At 44.2% G+C, this 18,496-nt stretch overlaps 2 protein-coding genes across 2 annotated transcripts; both read left to right on the forward strand.

Moving 5' to 3' along the window:
* Positions 1-807: 807 nt before the first annotated feature.
* On the forward strand, positions 808-2,643 carry LOC123190284 (uncharacterized). The gene is made up of 4 exons (XM_044602901.1): positions 808-1,155; positions 1,429-1,529; positions 1,812-1,928; positions 2,367-2,643. Exons 1-3 carry the CDS (start codon positions 948-950, stop codon positions 1,923-1,925), a joined length of 423 nt encoding a protein of 140 aa, XP_044458836.1. The 5' UTR covers positions 808-947; the 3' UTR covers positions 1,926-1,928; positions 2,367-2,643.
* Positions 2,644-6,833: 4,190 nt separating this feature from the next.
* On the forward strand, positions 6,834-8,202 carry LOC123094364 (peroxidase 5). Its single transcript, XM_044516414.1, has 2 exons — positions 6,834-7,158; positions 7,287-8,202. The coding sequence occupies exons 1-2, from the start codon at positions 6,919-6,921 to the stop codon at positions 8,070-8,072; spliced, it is 1,026 nt and encodes a 341-aa protein (XP_044372349.1). The 5' UTR covers positions 6,834-6,918; the 3' UTR covers positions 8,073-8,202.
* The last annotated feature ends 10,294 nt before the right edge of the window (positions 8,203-18,496 follow it).

An 18,496-nucleotide genomic window follows, 5' to 3' on the forward strand; every position in this document is an offset into this window, starting at 1 on the left:
ATTACAGACACTTCTTGTACCACAGTTCAAGATAAGGAGCAAACGTAATATCAAGTTATTGGAAGATTTATGAAACATGTGTTCTACTTGAGATATGTGGAGCTTGTCGTAACAAATAGATGTACGGAGAAACATCAGTTAGTATGTGTGCGATGGATGCAGCACCGTAAGAGCTATTTGTAAGTTCGCTGAATTGCAATTAAGGTAAATCAATTTTGTGTGAGAAGAAAGTATTGGACGAGGCGAAACTCTAAAGGCCGAACCAGGAACAAGGCGGAGGCGGAGTCGGAGACGATGCAGCTCGCTGCGGCATTTTAAGCGGATGTGAGGGGCTTTTAATATTTGATTCCCACTCGGATTAGGCAGTGCCCTGGCCCAAGGCTCCAACAGCACTGCGAGCGGAGCCGAATACCGGAGGACGAACGGCATATCCAAAAATTCGACTTACCTAAAGAAAGCAGGCGACTTATCAATAAATTTTCGATCTCATAATCACAAGATTTGTTACCCTTCATTTCAATTTACAAGTCCTGCGCGTATATCTAGATTGCCAATTTTATCACCCTAATATAAATTATATAACACAAAAATTATAATACAACTGTTAAGGTAATTGGCGATTTTACGAGCCGTCCATCCAGCCTGATCTAATGGTGGGAAAATAGGAGTTACGAGGAGTTACAAAACTAAAATTACAGGAAATTACATATAAAATGGGACCGGTACATAATTTTAGTGGGACCAATTAGGATTTTAAAGGGTAGATCCGTCTCTTTTTTTTGAAAATTTCCGCTCGCAATTGTTTATTCGTCTCAACCCCCGATCCAGTCTCATCCCCGATCCACTCGTCTCCTCTCACCACGGTGTCCGCCGCTTGCCACATCGTGGACTGCCGGTTCCTCCCTGCCAAGAGCCCCGCCCCGCCCACCACAGTCCTTCGTAGCCGGATGTGCCCTGCGCGGGCCCTTCGCTGCCGGATGTGCGTCGCCAAGAGCTCCGCCCCGCACCAGCCCTTCCTTGCCGGATCCCCGTCCAGCACGGCCAGCCCTCCGTCGCCGGATCTGCGCCGTCAAGAGCCCCTCTGCACGGGCACCGCAGCCGGATCCCGGCCCCGCGGCAGTCCTCCCTCGCCTGTTGTGGCCCCGCCTGGAATGTGTCAGCGCACCCCCCCCCCCCCCCCCCCCCCCCCCTGCTAGTTGCGAGCGTGGTGGTTTCATACGGAGAGTTCATGACATTTTGTTTCTTTGCTTCTGTGGATCACTTAAACGGGATTAGGACCAGTGGATGAGCTGACTTGAACCTTGCCAGATTAAATTCATTTACACTGATTTCGTTTATATTTTCTCTGCCAAGTGAAGTGATTAATATTGTTACTGATGCTGGATTTAATGTGTCTGACACACACATTATTTTGTGATGTTTTATCAGGTGATGTGATCAGTATCCACTCATCTAATCAACTGGAAGGAATATTCACAGCCGGGTCAAAACTGTCGAAGCTTTGTGATTCTGTATTTTACTGCGACATGGTGTGGACCATGTCGTTTTATGGGCCCTGTTTACAATAGCTTAGCTGAACAGAATCGGAATGTCGTATTCCTTAAACTGGACGTTGATGAACTAGGCAGTTTTACGGATATCTCGCAAACACCGTAGATTATTACCTTTTGTATAGCGCCGTGTGGAGTAGCAAACTTGGGTTCAGAACCTTTGTGTTGTGAAAAACTGTTATAGTAGGAGATTCAGACTTCGTATTCATTATGACTTTTAACTGCCTTTACATTCAGTTTGCACATGTTTTGTATTTGCAGTTATGGCTTCCATTTGATGATCACTCCGATGCTGAGGCTCTAACTATTGAGCGCACAAATGCATTCCATGTTTCCCTTTGTAGGAGCAATCCTTTTACATGCCCTATTGGTTGAAAGGTACCATTTTTCTCTGTTCTGTTATTCTCTGTAGGAATCTCATGATGATGATTGTCTTAGTTGTAATTCATGGTACCAGAATGCTTGAAGAAGCTTTTATGATCCCTGTTTTTAGTGGTTCATAGTAGTTGATTGTGCTTCATTTTGTAGTTAATGACGCTGCACACACAGATTTATATAAACTATTTGGGTGTGTGTAATTTGTTGAAAAGTTTGTTGAACTGAAAATGGTCAAATAAAGCATGCCAGTGCATGTACATGTGTTTTAGAAAAATTGTACTGAACCCCACCTTTCCGTTTTTCATACCAATTTTTCAACCTTCCAACTTAACAAAATAACTTGCAAAATTTTGTGGCTCAAAAAAAAATTTACTAGGCCCATTTTAGATTTGTAGACCACATGTGAAAGTATACTGTTATGAAATTTTTGTTGGACAGGAGGGCGGTGGCGTTCGAGCGGACTGTGTCTACTGCACACACAAGGAGGCGGCAGCGGCGAGTGCGGGCGAGTCAGGTCGTGTGGACGTAGGGAACTTGATGGCCCTCTGATTTGTATTCTCCACCTGTGCCATTTTGTTAAAACAGAATTATGTACGAGATGTGTAAACAAACTTACCGAGAATGTTAGATTTTATTTCTATTGCTAGGCCCTCACGTCCAACTGTCAGCTCCCAGTTCTTCTTACTCGTAATAAGCAAAGGGCTATGTCGTTCAATAGTCTCCTTCGTGCATGAAGGCATGTTATCAAACATTCGTGCATGATAAGGGTTGATCGATTGACCGTCCAAAATTGATTGCTCCATTTTTTCTGGAAAGGTTGATTCATTGGAGATCAAATTGTTGGCACGTCTGGTAACATGCGGTTGGGATGGTTAGGTGAATATTGCTATCCCCAGCCCACCTGAAACCCCACTTGAACTCTTGCTTAATGAAACACCTGACTATTTGTTTCTCAAAGTTTTTCGGTGCATGTGTTGGTTTCTGTGTTCCCTCTCATGTGCTGAGAAATATTTGCTGCTGGTAGACGTTGATCTATGAAATACAATACTTTTCTTCTTATCAGATGCAGCTGCAATTTGGTTTGATTGTATGTCCTCTCTTACTTTCATTGATGATGCTGGCCTTTCTCCACCACTGAAATGCCAAACCATTTTCGAGATTCTCAGGTTATATTGTATGTTTGTTTGAGCTATAATTTGAATTTTCCTATAAATGATGAGTTTTACCCATCTGTTTTTATAGTTTAGACCTGAGTTTTTTATGCCTAGGTTGTAAATTTCCTAGTGGTGCACTGATGTTACAGTTTGCTACTTCGGAGATGTTCACTAATTGATGAGTTGCCGCAGCTCTCTACCTTCTATGTGAATGGCAACAATTGTTGATGAATTTACAGTAGCAATAGAGTGGACATTGGAGTTACAATGTAATTTGCATGATTTCTACTTGTAAGTCACAGTACATCTTGTGTTGCTTCCAAGGTGTTCACTAATTCATGAGTTATTGCCGCTCTCTACCTTCTATGTGAATGCCAACAACTGAATTTGTGGGCTTGGATGACCAAGATAGGTATTTGTGTGCCCGAACGAGTAAGACCGGTACTTGTGGTCCGAACAACTAAGAGTGATACTAGTGAGCCCGAATACTTGTGGGTCCGGACAACTAAGATCTATAGTAGCAATGCTGAACGAGTAAGACCGTTACTTGTGGACGGGAACAATTAAGATCGATACTTGTGGGTCCAGATGACTAAGATCGATACTTGTGAACATGAATAAGATCAGTACTTATCGTGTCCTGAGCAGTAAGATTGAAGTAGCGAGGCCAAACGAGTAAGACCATTATTTGTGGGTCCGGCTGATGAAGATCAATACTTGTGAACGGGAACGACTAAGATCGATACTTGTGGGTCCAGACGACTAAGATCAATACTTATGAAGAGGAATGAGTAACATCAGTACTTCTCTTGTCCTGAGCAGTAAGATTGAAGTAGCGAGCCCGAAAAAGTAGGACCGATAGAAGTGAGCCCGAAGGAGTTAGACCGATGTTTGTGGGCCTGAATGAATAAGGCCGATACTTGTGGGTTTGGGTGACTAAGATTGATAGTAGTGAGCCCGAACGAGTAAGATTGATACTTGTGGGTCCGGACGGGTAAGATCAATACTAGTGAGCCCGAATGATTACAACCGATATTTATGGTTTCGCACGACTAAGACCGATGTTTCTGGTTCCGCACCACTAAGACTGATATTTGTGTTTCCGAACGACTAAGACCATTAGTTGTGGGTCTGGATGACTAAGATTGAAGTATTGAGCCTTAGCGTGTAAGATCAACCCGAACGAGTAAAAATAGTACTTATGGGTCCGGATGACTGAGATTGATACTTGTGGGTCCATATGACTAAAGATCAGTATTTGTGGGTCTGTACGACTAATATAGATAGTAGCGGGCCCAGACTATTAAGACCGGTATCGGGGCCGGTCACACTACTAATACTTTCCTAGATTGAATAAAAGGGTAGTGTGGATATTTGAGATTTTTCTGAAAACATTTTTTTGCCAAATTTTGAGCCAAAATGCTTCTTATAAATGGAATTTTACTTCTAGTTCTTTTTCTATTTGGCAAAACTTCTTGAAATTTCCCAGACTGAATGAGATAAGGAATAGGATAGTGTGGATTTTTGAGATATATTGTTTTTGGAATTTCTCTGAAAACTTATCTTCTGGCCACATTTTGAGCCAAAATGGTCCTGAAATTGAATTTTGCTTCTATTTGTTTCGTTTGGCAAAACTTCTAGAAACATGTTCCCAGATTGAATATAGGGCAAAATAATAATCTTACAAAATGCATTCTGTTTACTCATGCAGCTGAAGTGTATTGCCGTGGAAAATGGCGATTATTGTTACTTATTGGAGACCATGTCTTTTCTAAAACGATGTATATTTATTTCTCGACAGCTTGACTGCTTGAGCAGTTCATCAAATACCAACTCATTTCTGGCATGCTGATATAATCTAGCCGTTGTCTTCTGTCTTTCAGCAAATAATAACATTACGGACACAAGTGACACTAGACACAGAACAACATGCATTATATAACTGACACGGTACAGTGACACAACCTCTCAATTAGGCTTACTATCATTCATCAGAAATGACACTTCATGGACTATGGAGTTTTTTTTCGGACGAGCTAAATGGTATCAGTCAGCTCATGTCAAACTGAAAATAATAAGAACGGCCATGCGACCATTATTTTGGTAGCTTGCACCGTTGAAACTTAGAACTGGAACTGCATCTCCTTGATGTACCCAAGGTCATCTAGGTTTGCAGCCATGGCTTTCTTCATCGGAGGAGGTCCACATCTCAATATCTGAAATAGAAAGTCACATTACTATCTGGTTTGCTAGACTAAAATGACACACCAACAAGTTCACTGACGACTCGAGATTTACCTGAATGTCCGCCGTAGGCGCTGCGCAGTGAGCTTGGAACAAAAGTTCACTGACGACTCATGATTTACTCTTTGAAGTTCTCAGCATGTGAGTGCCATGGAATTGTAGTCCCCAGTTTTGCACTGAGAAGACTGATACTACAGTTTATGAATTTATGATACACTGATGTACACACAAAAGACAAAACCAATGCAGACTGTCTTCTACAATTGTTAGGTGCCTCCAGCTAACCTCTAAGCAGCATATAACACACTTTCCATAGTTCTGAAAACTTTATCATAGCAAGGAATATTTAACGACTCATCACTTCAAGTTGCACCTATTTTTCATCACCAGGTAGCTTAATTACGCATGAATCAGTCCACAAATGTAGCATCTCTCTGCCATCCTAGCCAAGACTCCGAGAGATGTCTGACCACACAGACTAATCCATCAACAAATGAAACTATGTTACCAACATTTTGTAATCAACAATAGGCAATTCAGAGGTCAGTGTTTGTCCCCCACCAATTTCAGTACTGGAATATCTAAATGAGGTGTGTTCACTGCTCAACCCTAACTGGATATATATATGTGAAGGTGCTGCAACGAGCAGTTGGTCCGCCGCCGGCAGAACTAACAGCAGGGAGGGAGGGACGGAAGGAAGATACGGGGGCAGGGGAAGAGATACCTTGCTGCGTTGGTACACCACTACGGCCAAGCGCAGGCGGGGCCTCCATCTCGGGTCAGCGTCGTCAGGACCTCGCGCCGGTGTCGGCGGGGCCGTGAGGGAGCGGCCACAGCGACCAACCAAAGACGGGGCTTCGCCTCCATGACCTCGCGCCGGCGGCGTCGCCTCTAGGTCCTCGCGCTGGCGGCGTCGCCCGGTCCTCGCTCCTGCGCCGCCGTCTCCAGGTCCTCGTGCGAGATGGGTTAGGCCAGATGCGGGCGATTGACAAGGGAATTGACAGACATGCTAAAAAAAACAGTCACCCATGACCATAATACCCTTGTTGATTAAACTTAATCTTTTTACTTAATAGGTTTAAATCAACGGTGGAGAATAATCAAAGGAGGAGTTACATGAAATTACGTTTCGTAACTCCACAATCACCGTAAAAGAGCTCAAATTATAAACGTTCGAAAATAGAACACCTGAAGTTTATATTGATATATTTTTGTAATATATGACTTGTATTAGGTTGGTCAAATTGATGATCTAGGAGTACGTGCACGCCCTGTGAACTGAGAGAGAGGGAGTACTCCAGTTCCTTGACGAGTAAGCGAGTTTACTTTAGCTGCTGTTAGGTGGATGTAAGCCACCCTTAGCGACGATCTGGTCTTCAAGTTGACTCCGTAGTCGGGTATATATAACGCCCGGAGCCACTTTTTTCCCAACTGCTACACGGTGAATGCAGTGCTATATAAACACCAGTTCACCCAGCCATCAACGCATCACCACAGCAATCTCTAGCTTGTTACGAATTTGGGGAGCAAGAGCAACCTGCAGCCCACGAAACTAATCCACAATTAGTTGCTTCGATAGTAAGCTTCCAGTCATGAGGTTCCCCACTTTAGTGTTTGCGTGGGCTGCGGCGGTGCTGCTCGCCGTGGCCGCCTTCTCGGCGGTGGCAGATGCGTCGCCTCCGCCGTCGAAGTTTCTGAAGGTTGGGTTCTATGAGCACACGTGCCCACAGGCCGAGTACATCGTGCGCGACGCCGTCCGCCGCGCCTTCGCCCGCAACCCAGGCCTTGCCGGTGGCATCATCCGCATGCATTTTCACGATTGTTTTGTCAGGGTAAGCAATGACCATCATGCACCCATGCACCCCTACTCCATTCACGGTTCATGCAACCTTGTCAGTGCAACGTTTACATTCAGGTACCTGATCTGACCATTGATGTTTGTGTTGTTCTACATGTGTAGGGTTGTGATGGCTCGCTGCTGATCAACTCGACGCCCGGGAACTCGGCGGAGAAGGATTCGCAGGCGAACAACCCAAGCATGCGTGGTTTTGAGGTCATCGACGAGGCCAAGGCAGCCCTAGAGGCGAGCTGCCCACGCACCGTCTCTTGCGCCGACGTGCTCGCCTTCGCCGCGCGCGACGGGGCCAACCTTGCCGGCGGCATCAACTACCATGTGCCGTCTGGTCGCCGTGACGGCCGCGTGTCTATCACCGACGAGGTGCTCAACAACAACGTGCCATTCCCGACCGACAAGGTCGCGGAGCTCGTGGCCAGCTTCAAGCGCAAGGGGCTCTCCGCAGACGACATGGTCACGCTCTCGGGCGCACACACCATCGGTAGATCCCACTGCTCCTCCTTCACTCAACGCATCCACAACTTCTCGGGCGAAGTCGGCCGGACCGACCCGTCCATCCACAGGTTCTACGCGGCAGAGCTGAAGCATCAATGCCCTCCATCGACGGACAACCCTAGCGACCCCACAACTGTGCCGCTGGACCCCGTCACGCCGGGGGAGTTTGACAACCAGTACTTCAAGAACGTACTGGCACGCAAGGTGCCGCTCACCTCCGACCAGACACTACTCACCAGCCCCCGGACCGCCGGTATCGTCGCGTTCCACGCCGCCGTGAAGAAGGCATGGCAGGCCAAGTTCGCTGCCGCCATGGTCAAGATGGGCAACGTGGAGGTTCTCACCGGTGAAGAGGGGGAGATCAGGGAGAAGTGCTTTGTCGTCAACCACCACTAGGCAATCATTCCAAAGTCATTCAAAGCATATCTATATATTTTGTGTGTCCGTCGATCGCAGATCATACTGTTAGTTGTCAGTGTATGTAATTTGACTTTTCAAAGTGATTTCTTTGTTAGTTGTTTGTGTATGTCAAAAAGAGTTTTTCTTCCATCCGTTCAATGTAAAGATGATGTTATGAGTTTTGACTAATGTGCATGCAAGCTCAAGGACAAACTAAAACGAAAAGAGATCCACTCATAAACAGTTCACGTCGCTACAAACAAGGGCAGAACTTCTAGAAGAAAAACGTAAACAATTTGTGTAGATCATCCAAACTAGCACGACTTTGGCCCCGGGCATCCAGCGCGATTAAAAAGACCGTGTAAAGAATTAGTCTCAAAAGCATTTTTGTTTTGTTGAAGATGTATACACAGGTAACATTCATTCCCACATCTCTTTACTTTTGGTTGTTAACAATTCTGATGTGTGTCAGATGATTAATTGTCTTGTTTTTTTTTTGCGGGGATTAATTGTCTTGTTAATATAAAGTTTGAGTACCATTAAGCAGATAGTGACGCACATCAATATTGCCGGTGAATATTGTATATATATGCATGTAGGTGGAGATGCGACGGAGCTAAAGATCATATTAGATTTGCATGAATACACACTCGTACCTTCATCGGAATTTACAACCCGGAGCAAAGACATTTTCTTCATCACAGGAATTGTTCTCATCATCAGGATAGATAAGCTTACTGAGCCCTCGATCGAACTTATAAACTTGCGTGGAGCGATTACGCACTATTCTCATCCTCGCCTCACTTCATATATTCTACCTCGGTTCACAAATATAAGATGTTCTAACTTTTCCTAAATCTGCATGTGTTAGTATGTTTGTTCATCCATTTCAATTCTTATATAGTCTATATTAAGGACGGGGTGTCGACCCGTTGGTTGGACAGCTGGGGTTGCTGCCAGCCCACCCGAGTTCGAGTCCCGGCTCAGATGCGCGGTGCTCGCCGAGTTTCTCCTATAAAAAAATGTCAATGAGGATTAGCTCTTGAGTTGGTCTCATTTTTTTATATAGTCTATATTAAAATATTCAAACATTTTTGTATTACTGAACGGAGGGAGTAACATTTTTTTCCATAGAATCCAAAAAGGTTCGAGTTCGACTATCAAACTAAGAGCATCTTCAACAGCCGCGCCAAAAGACGCGCGCGCGCGGTAAATTGGCTTTATAGCGCGCGCGGGACGTTTACGCGCGCTCCAGCGGTGGCGCAAAACTAGCGCGCGCGGGAAACGATTGCGCGTGCGGGGGAAAAGGCGGCCGCTCGCGCGCTACATTTGGCGCGCCGCGTCCCGCGCGCTTTAAATTGCAGCGCCTCCGCCGCTCTCTCCATCGCCCTTTGCCGCTCTCTTCGTCACTCCATCGCCCCCTGCCGCGCTCTGCCGCCGACACGCCACCACCGCGCCACGATGCCGCCTCGGCGCCGGGGAGGTACGGGCTACCGCGGCGTCCGCGTGCGTCCGTCCGGCACCTACTCCGCCGAGATTCGGTCGGGCGGCGGCATGCGGCTCCGTCTCGGAACTTTCGACACCGCCTAGGAGGGCGCCCGCGCGTACGACGCTGCGGCGTGGCGCCTCCTGCGGTCCCGTCAGGACATGAACTTCGCCGACGTGGCGACGCGGGAGCGTGCACAGGAGTTGGCGCCTTTCCCGCGGCTTCTCACTGACGAGGATCATCGCAAGCATCGGAGGCGGGAACATCGTCTCAGGCTGGCCGAGATGGACGAACAAGCTATGGCGATGTGGATTCATCGCTTCCCGGAAGACACCAACGAGGAACAGTTCTTCGCCCAGAGGAGGGCGAGGAGGGCGAAGAGGAGAGAGGAGCGAGCCGACTATCGCGAGGCAAGCGAACGCGGAAGGCGGTCGCTAAATACAACCAAGCGCTAGGAGATGCGTCCTCCTGGAACTCCGACGACGAGCAGTTCCTTAACGCCTACGCTCCGACGTCGGAGGAGGACATCACTGAGACAGAGTCCGAGTCGGACGAGTAGTAGTAGGAGAACTATTTACGAAACCAAATATGTAGTAGGAGAACTATCTACGAAACCAAATATGTAGTAGAAAAAACTGAAATAAAGCGCGCCTGCTGGAGCGGCGTGGGCGCGCTTTAATTTGCGGCGGCCGCTGGAGCCAGCTCACCGCTGCGCGCAAAAGCTGGCTAACCCGACGCTGTATCGCGGCTTTTAGCGCGCGGCGCATTGCGCGGCTGTTGGAGATGCTCTAAAGTGCAGATTCCTAGTTACTACAGCATCCAATTTTAGGCTAATAAGTAACCTGTGATTCCGGACGGATGGAGTTTAAGAAATATTCAAACAATTGAGAATGTATGGAGTAGGGGCGTACGGCATGTTCATGTGTGCTGCGTGCCAATGAAGCTATATAATAACACGCTTGATTAGTAGCTATACGAGTAAGCAAGATTAGTTTTGCTGCGGTTAGGTAGATCAGTTCATGGAAGCAGCTATTAAAGCCACACGACGATGATCTAGTATTTGTTCTTGACTCGGTATAACACGCGGCGGCAGCACCATTTTTTCCAACTGCTATACACGGTGTGATTGCATGCACATACACCAGTCAGCCGGTCCATAAACCCATCTCCATATCGACCGATCACCCATTTCCATCTTGAGCATAGCTAGCCCATTAATTTGCTTAAGAATCGCACAAATAACCTTCACACAATGACACAATCTGTTACGCTAATGATTGGGTTGCAAATGAAAATTTTGAGTAACATGAAGCAGATTGTGACAGTTCAGGCACATTGTCCGCGACCATGTATTTATGTTCCAAACGGAGACCCAGTCAGACAGTTCAGGCACTTTTTTACGTACAGATTCATGGAGTACAAGGTATACTTCGCACTAACCGAGAGTATAGACATTTTTTTTCGTCCTCAGGATTTTTGTTTATTATAGAAAGTATTGTTCGAGATCTCTTGAACCCCAGTTATTGCTTACATACATCAACAAACAATTTGCATTCACTTCTCTCTTGGTAATTTGTTATCCGACACGATGCATTGCATTGCATGATGTATGCCATCCGATACGGCTGGTTCGTTTGGACGATCTTATATTTCTCCACAGAGAGGGTAATACAAAGCCACTCTTAACAACGAGCCGGTCTTCTAGTTGACTTTGTAGTCGGGTGCAACGCGCTGAGCCACTTTTTCCCCAACTGCCACCACAAGGTGAATTCATAAAAAAATTCTGAAATTTGTTGGGACATACTTTCACAAATGTTTGTTGTGCATGCAAAATTTTATCACGAAATCACATTGGTGGAAGTCGTGCCAAAAAAACAAAATCAAAGCTCCAAATGCTTTTGTAAGTAACATTTTTAGAACATCGATTTTGTTTTTTTACCACGCCTTTCACCAATGTGATTTCACGATGAAATTTAACATGCACAACGAACATTTGTGAAAATATGCCACACAAAAAATCAGATTTTTTTTATATTTTACTGTTCACACCAGGAGCATTTGCTACTAGGTGTAGAAACTCCACGTCCCATTTTTTTCCATAGAATCCAAAAAGGATCGGATTCGACTATAAAAAAAGTGCACATTCCTAGCTACTACCACATCCAGTTTTAGGCTAAGTAACATGTGATTCCAGATGGATGGGGTTTAAGAAATATTCAAACAATTGAAAATGAACAAGGAACACCGTATGCTTTGTTACATGCATGTATCGAGTAGGGCAGATTCATGTGTGCTGTGTGCCAATGAAGCTATATAATAACACGCTTCATTAGTAGCTATACGAGTAAGCAAGGCCCACATGATCACAAACAACACTTGAGATATATAATCCTAGAGGCGAGACTAGAAATCAGATTTTACTGTTTATCATTCCACATGTGATTATGAGTTTTTCACTAAATCACATATTTCAGAATCCTAGCACTTACAACTTAGAATATAAACTCTTAATTATAAACATGGAAATAAATAATACAATATTATTGCCTTTAGGGCTTACAACTTAGAATATAAACTCTTAATTATAAACATGGAAATAGATAATATAATATTATTGCCTTTAGGGCATATTTCCAACAGTGTGCGGGCATTTATGGGTTTGTGTTGGAGATGCCCTTACGCATTCCACTCTTTCACTTCCGAAGTTAAGCATGTTTTGCATTCTTCATAACTGGATCATAGACTGGAGGCTTGATACGTCTCCAACGTATCTATAATTTTTCTTATGTTCATGTTATATTAATATCATTTTAAAATACTTATGGTACAAATTTGAATCATTTTAGGTTGAACTAATATATTAATAAAGTGCAGAAGACCAATTTTGTTCTCTATTTTTTTGGCTTCTTAGGTGAAAAAAGTTTCAGAGCCAGAAAAATCAAAAAACAAAATCTAAAAATATTTTTGGCCAAAAGATTCCAGCATCCAAAAGATGGAGGCCAAGGGACCACCAGGAGGCCATGTGGCACCTCCACGTGCCCTAGGGGGTGGGCCGTGTGGGCCTACCGTGTGGAGGTTTCCTAAGTCGGTTTAAACTCTCCTACGGCCGCAAGAAAGATCCTATAATAATAATAATAATAATAATAATAATAATAATAATAATAATAATAATAATAATAATAATAATAATAATAATAATAATAATAATAATAATAATAATAATAATAATAATAATAATAAATTCTTAAAATTTCAGCTCAATTAGATTTGCGGATCTCTGGTTATTTAAAAAATGTTGATCTGATGCAAAAAAGTGTCGAAAACAAAGACATACAAAGAGAAGGGAGATCCAATCTCGGTGGGCTCTCACCCTCCGGGAGACATGGGGGCCAAGGAACATAGGGGGAAATGTAACCACATCTAGAGGAGAGGCCAAGGAAGAAGGAAGCGGTGTCTCTCTTCCCTTATCTTATGGTGGCGTCGGAGTGCCAGCGAGGCAACAATCATCATAACCATCATATCCATCAACTCCACTGCCTTCATAGACATCTCCATCACTTTCGTCCCTCTATATTCAGTGGTCCACTATCTCGCAACCTGTTGTAATATCCTTCTTGAACATTGTGTTTGATGTTATTAATTATTATCCAATGATTTCTTGCATGTTCTATATGTCTGGGTAGATCCTTCTTCTCATACGGTTAATTGGTGGCCGTGATTGATTTGAGTTACATGCTTTATTTTGTCATGTTCCTTTCGTGCCCATCATATGAGCGTGAACATATGTGAATCACACTTTAGGTTTTGCAATATGTAATGACTTTTCTTAGGAAGGATGGTCGGAGTGACAAATATTACCATGTCCAAGTTTGTAAATTTGTTGCATATGGGATGTAGAGGACCTTAGATCTTAATGTTATGCTTGGGTTTTACCTTAATAAATTCCTAGTATTTGAGGATACTTGCTAGGTTTCAATCCTAAGTACGTATGATTTCCATGTACTGGTAGTATGTTAGCATAGGCCTCTCCAACATATAAAGAAGAAATGATGATTATATTTCTAGTAGCCAATTGCTTAGGGATAATTCCACGCATCCTATCACCGCTACTCCACACTCGCCTTTTCTCTTTCTCAAAAGCTTTCAAACTATCTTCGCTAGAATTTTTAGGAAAATTAGCGTTCGGTGTACATAGGGTTGTATAGGTAGAACCTTAGAGAGTATAAATCATGCCTTTACCACCTCATTGGGTTCGACGCTCTTACTTACTGAAAAGGCTATGATCGATCCCCTATACTCGTGGATTATCAAGGATTGATGAATATGCGCCACAGAAGGATGTTGTTGTTCAGTCCGGCCATGGTGTGGAGGTACATGACAATGAAGCTTTGAAGAACAAAAGATTGAAGTGGATTGAGACAATGTTGGCTAACAAAGGTAACACAAAGAAGAAGAAGGAGAAGAAGAAGGAGAAGAAGAAGAAGAAGAAGAAGAAGAAGATGATGATGATGATGATGATGACGAGGAGGATGCTCAGCTTCCCCCTTGTTGGCTGATACGTCCATTTTGCATCATGCTTTTATATCGATATTTATTGCATTATGGGCTGTTGTTACACATTATGTCACAATACTTATGCCTATTCTCTCTTATTTTACAAGGTTTACATGAAGAGGGAGAATGCCGGCAGCTGGAATTCTGGGCTGGAAAAGAAGCAAATATTAGAGACCTATTCTGCACAACTCCAAAAGTCCTGAAACTTCATGGGAGCATGTTTTGGAATATATATAAAATACTGGCGAAATAATTAACCAGAGGGGGCCCACACCCTGGCCACGAGGGTGGAGGGTGCGCCCTACCCCCTTGAGCGTGCCTCCCTGTCTCGTGGGCCCCCTGGCAGGCCTCCGGTGCCCATCTTCTGCTATATGAAGTCTTTCGTCCGAGAAAAAATCATAAGCAAGCTCATGGGACGAAACTCCGCCGGCACGAGGCAGAACCAATCTAGGGCTCCGGCGGAGCTGTTCTACTAGGGAAACATCGCTCCGGGAAGGGGAAATCATCACCATCATCATCACCATCTATCCTCTTATCGGGAGGGGGTCAATCTCCATCAACATCTTCACCAGCACCATCTCATCTCAAACCCTAGTTCATATCTTATATCCAATCTTTGTCTCAAAACCTCAGATTGGTACCCGTGGGTTACTAGTAGTGTTGATTACTCCTTGTAGTTGATGCTAGTTGTTTTATTCGGTGGAAGATCATATGTTCAGATCCTTTATGGATATTAATACCCCTCTGATTATGAACATGAATATGATTTGTGAGTAGTTACGTTTGTTCCTGAGGATATGGGAGAAGTCTTGCTACAAGTAGTCATGTGAATTTGGTATTCGTTCGATATTTTGATGAGATGTATGTTGTCTCTCCTCTAGTGGTGTCATGTGAACGTCTGATACGTCTCCAACGTATCTATAACTTTTGATTGATCCATGCTATATTATCTACTATTTTGGATGTTTATGGGCTTTATTATACACTTTTATATTATTTTTGGGACTAACCTATTAACCCAGAGCCCAGTGCAGTTTCTGTTTTTACCCTGTTTTAGGGTTTCGAAGAAAAGGAAAATCAAACGGAGTCCAATTGACCTAAAACTTCACGGAACTCTTTTTTGGAAGGAAAGAAGCCCAGAAGACTTGGAGTGCACATCGGGGGATCTGCGAGGAGGTCACGAGGCAGGGGGCGTGCCCACCCCCTGGGCGCGCCCTCCACCCTCGTGGGCCCCTCGTGGCCCCCCTGACGTACTTCTTCCGCCTATATATCTCCATATACCCTAAAAACATCCGTGAGCACAATAGATCGGGAGTTCCGCCGCCAGAAGCCGCCGTAGCCACCGAAAGCCAATCTAGACCCGTTCCGGCACCCTGCCGGAGGGGGCAATCCCTCTCCGGTGGCCATCTTCATCATCCCGGTGCTCTCCATGACGAGGAGGGAGTAGTTCTCCCTCGGGGCTGAGGGTATGTACCAGTAGCTATGTGTTTGATCTCTCTCTCTCTCTCTCGTGTTCTTGAGATGATACGATCTTGATGTATCGCGAGCTTTGCTATTATATTTGGATCCTATGATGTTTCTTCCCCCCTCAACTCTCTTGTAATGGATTGAGTTTCCCCTTTGAAGTTATCTTATCGGATTGAGTCTTTAAAGATTTGAGAACACTTGATGTATGTCTTGCCGTGCGTATCTGTGGTGACAATGGGATATCACGTGATTCACTTGATGTATGTTTTGGTGATCAACTTGCGGGTTCTGCCCACGAACCTATGCATAGGGGTTGGCACACCATTTCGTCGTGATTCTCCGGTAGAACTTTGGGGCAGTCTTTGAGGTCCTTTGTGTTAGTTGAATAGATGATTCTGAGATTGTGTGACGCATATCGTATAATCATACCCACAGATACTTGAGGTGACACTGGAGTATCTCGGTGACATTAGGGTTTTGGTTGATTTGTGTCTTAAGATGTTATTCTAGTCCGAACTCTAGGGCTGTTTGTGACACTTATAGGAATAGCCCAACGGATTGATTGGAAAGAATAACTTTGAGGTGGTTTCGTACCCTACCATAATCTCTTCGTTCGTTCTCCGCTATTTGTGACTTTGGAGTGACTCTTTGTTGCATGTTGAGGGATAGTTATGTGATCCAATTATGTAAGTATTGTTGAGGGAACTTACACTAGCGAAAGTATGAACCCTAGGCCTTGTTTACTATCATTGCAATACTGTTTATGCTCACTTTTATCACTTGCTACCTTGCTGTTTTTATATTTTCAGATTACAAAAACTATTATCTACTATCCATATACCACTTGTATCACCATCTCTTCGCCGAACTAGTGCACCTATATAGTTTACCATTGTATTGGGTGTGTTGGGGACACAAGAGACTCTTTGTTATTTGGTTGCAGGGTTGCTTGAGAGAGACCATCTTCATCCTACGCCTCCTACGGATTGATAAACCTTAGGTCATCCACTTGAGGTAAATTTGCTACTGTCCTACAAACCTCTGCACTTGGAGGCCCAACAACGTCTACAAGAAGAAAGTTGTGTAGTAGACATCAAGCTCTTTTTGGCGCCGTTGCCGGGGAGGTGAGTGCTTGAAGATATATCTTTAGATCTTGCAATCGAGTATTTTAGTATCTTATTTTATCACTAGTTTAGTTTATAAAAGAAAACTATAAAAAATGGAATTAAGTTTGCCTCATACGTTGCATCTTTTTAATATCGTTCGTGAGTATGATGGAAAGGATAATTGTGCTCAAGTGCTAGAAGAAGAAATCTATAAAATGTTTGGCACTAAATATTTGAATGATGAGCATGATTGCAATGTTGTTAGTATGAATTCCTTGAATATCCATGATGCTAATGATATGCAAAGCCACAAGCTTGGGGAAGCTATGTTTGATGAAGATGATATTTTTTGTCCCCTAAGTTTTGATGAGAAAATTTATTATGATGAAAGCATGCCTTCTATCTATGATGATTATTGTGATGACACGTATGCTTTAAAGAATAATGATAACCATGAAACTTGTCATCTTGATCTTAATTTTCAATCACATGATAGTTATTTTGTTGAGTTTGCTCCCATTATTATTCATGAGAAGAAATTTGTCTATGTGGAGAATAGTAAATTTTCTATGCTTGTAGATCATGAAAAGAATGCTTTAGGTGCTGGTTATATTGTTGAATTCATTCATGATGCTACTGAAAATTATTATGAGGGAGGAACATATGCTTGTAGGAATTGCAATAATATCAAGTTTCCTCTCTATGTGCTTAAAGTTTTGAAGTTATGCTTGTTTTGCTTTCCTATGCTAGTTGATTATTGTTCCCATAAGTTGTTTGCTCACAAAATCCCTATGCATAGGAAGTGGGTTAGACTTAAATGTGTTAGCAATATGCTTCATGATGCTCTCTTTATGTTTCAATTCTTATCTTTTATGTGAGCATCATTGAAATTATCATACCTAGCAAGGCCAGAACAATTCTGCACAGGTCAAGCTCCATCCGAATCGGATGCCGTAGGGAATTCAGGCTCTCTCGCCGGGAGGAGCGCCAGCGGATGTCGACACTGGATGTTAAAACAGAATCCCAAAAGCCATGGCTAACATGTCGGCGGGGTCCAGCATGGACTCCATTCCGCTCGCCGCCATCTCTGACCACCAAGCTCAGAATGCGCCATCGCACAAAAGCAAACCGTGCAATCTTCCTCATCTGTAGGTCGATACCTTTGGCCGCCCCTAGTCCATATGTGTGTGCCACGGCTCTAGTAAGTTCCAACGGCAGACCAACACCATGTTCTGACAGATTGGACCAAGGCTCAGGTTGTAACAGATGTTCCCAAGCCACGGATCATAATCCACATCTGACGGAAGGATACACCGCTCGTTTGAATTGCCCATGCACCCTACGAAAGAGGCCCACAACAGTCCACTGTTTCCTACAGTATATGGCTCGTATTATTTATTCCAACGCACCATGCCATTGATTTCCCTGACATATTCCCTGATCCCCATGCAACATTGAACGTCCAGGATATCAGGTGCAGGTGAACCTAAGCACCAAAACACTGCTCTCTGAAGAAGGTGACTTCTTTGTAGCTGTTGGGGATATGACTATTTGTGTAAGCCATCCAGGAGAGGCCGGGTTACGCAAATAGAGGTTCATCAGAAGCCCAAGACCAAGGCATGAAGATGGCGGTTCACTAAAAGGCTTAAAGGCCCACGGGCGACTCTGAGGCCAGTAAAGATAAACCGCCATGATGGTATAACTTGTACTGTAAGGTAGGAGTAACTAGTCGCCGAGCCGGACACTGTTTATGAGCCGGCCGGGACTCTGTAGGCCGCAGGGCGTCAACCCGTGTATATAAGGGGACG

This window comes from Triticum aestivum, chromosome 1A, assembly GCF_018294505.1.
Source record: "Triticum aestivum cultivar Chinese Spring chromosome 1A, IWGSC CS RefSeq v2.1, whole genome shotgun sequence".
Lineage (NCBI taxonomy): Eukaryota > Viridiplantae > Streptophyta > Magnoliopsida > Poales > Poaceae > Triticum > Triticum aestivum.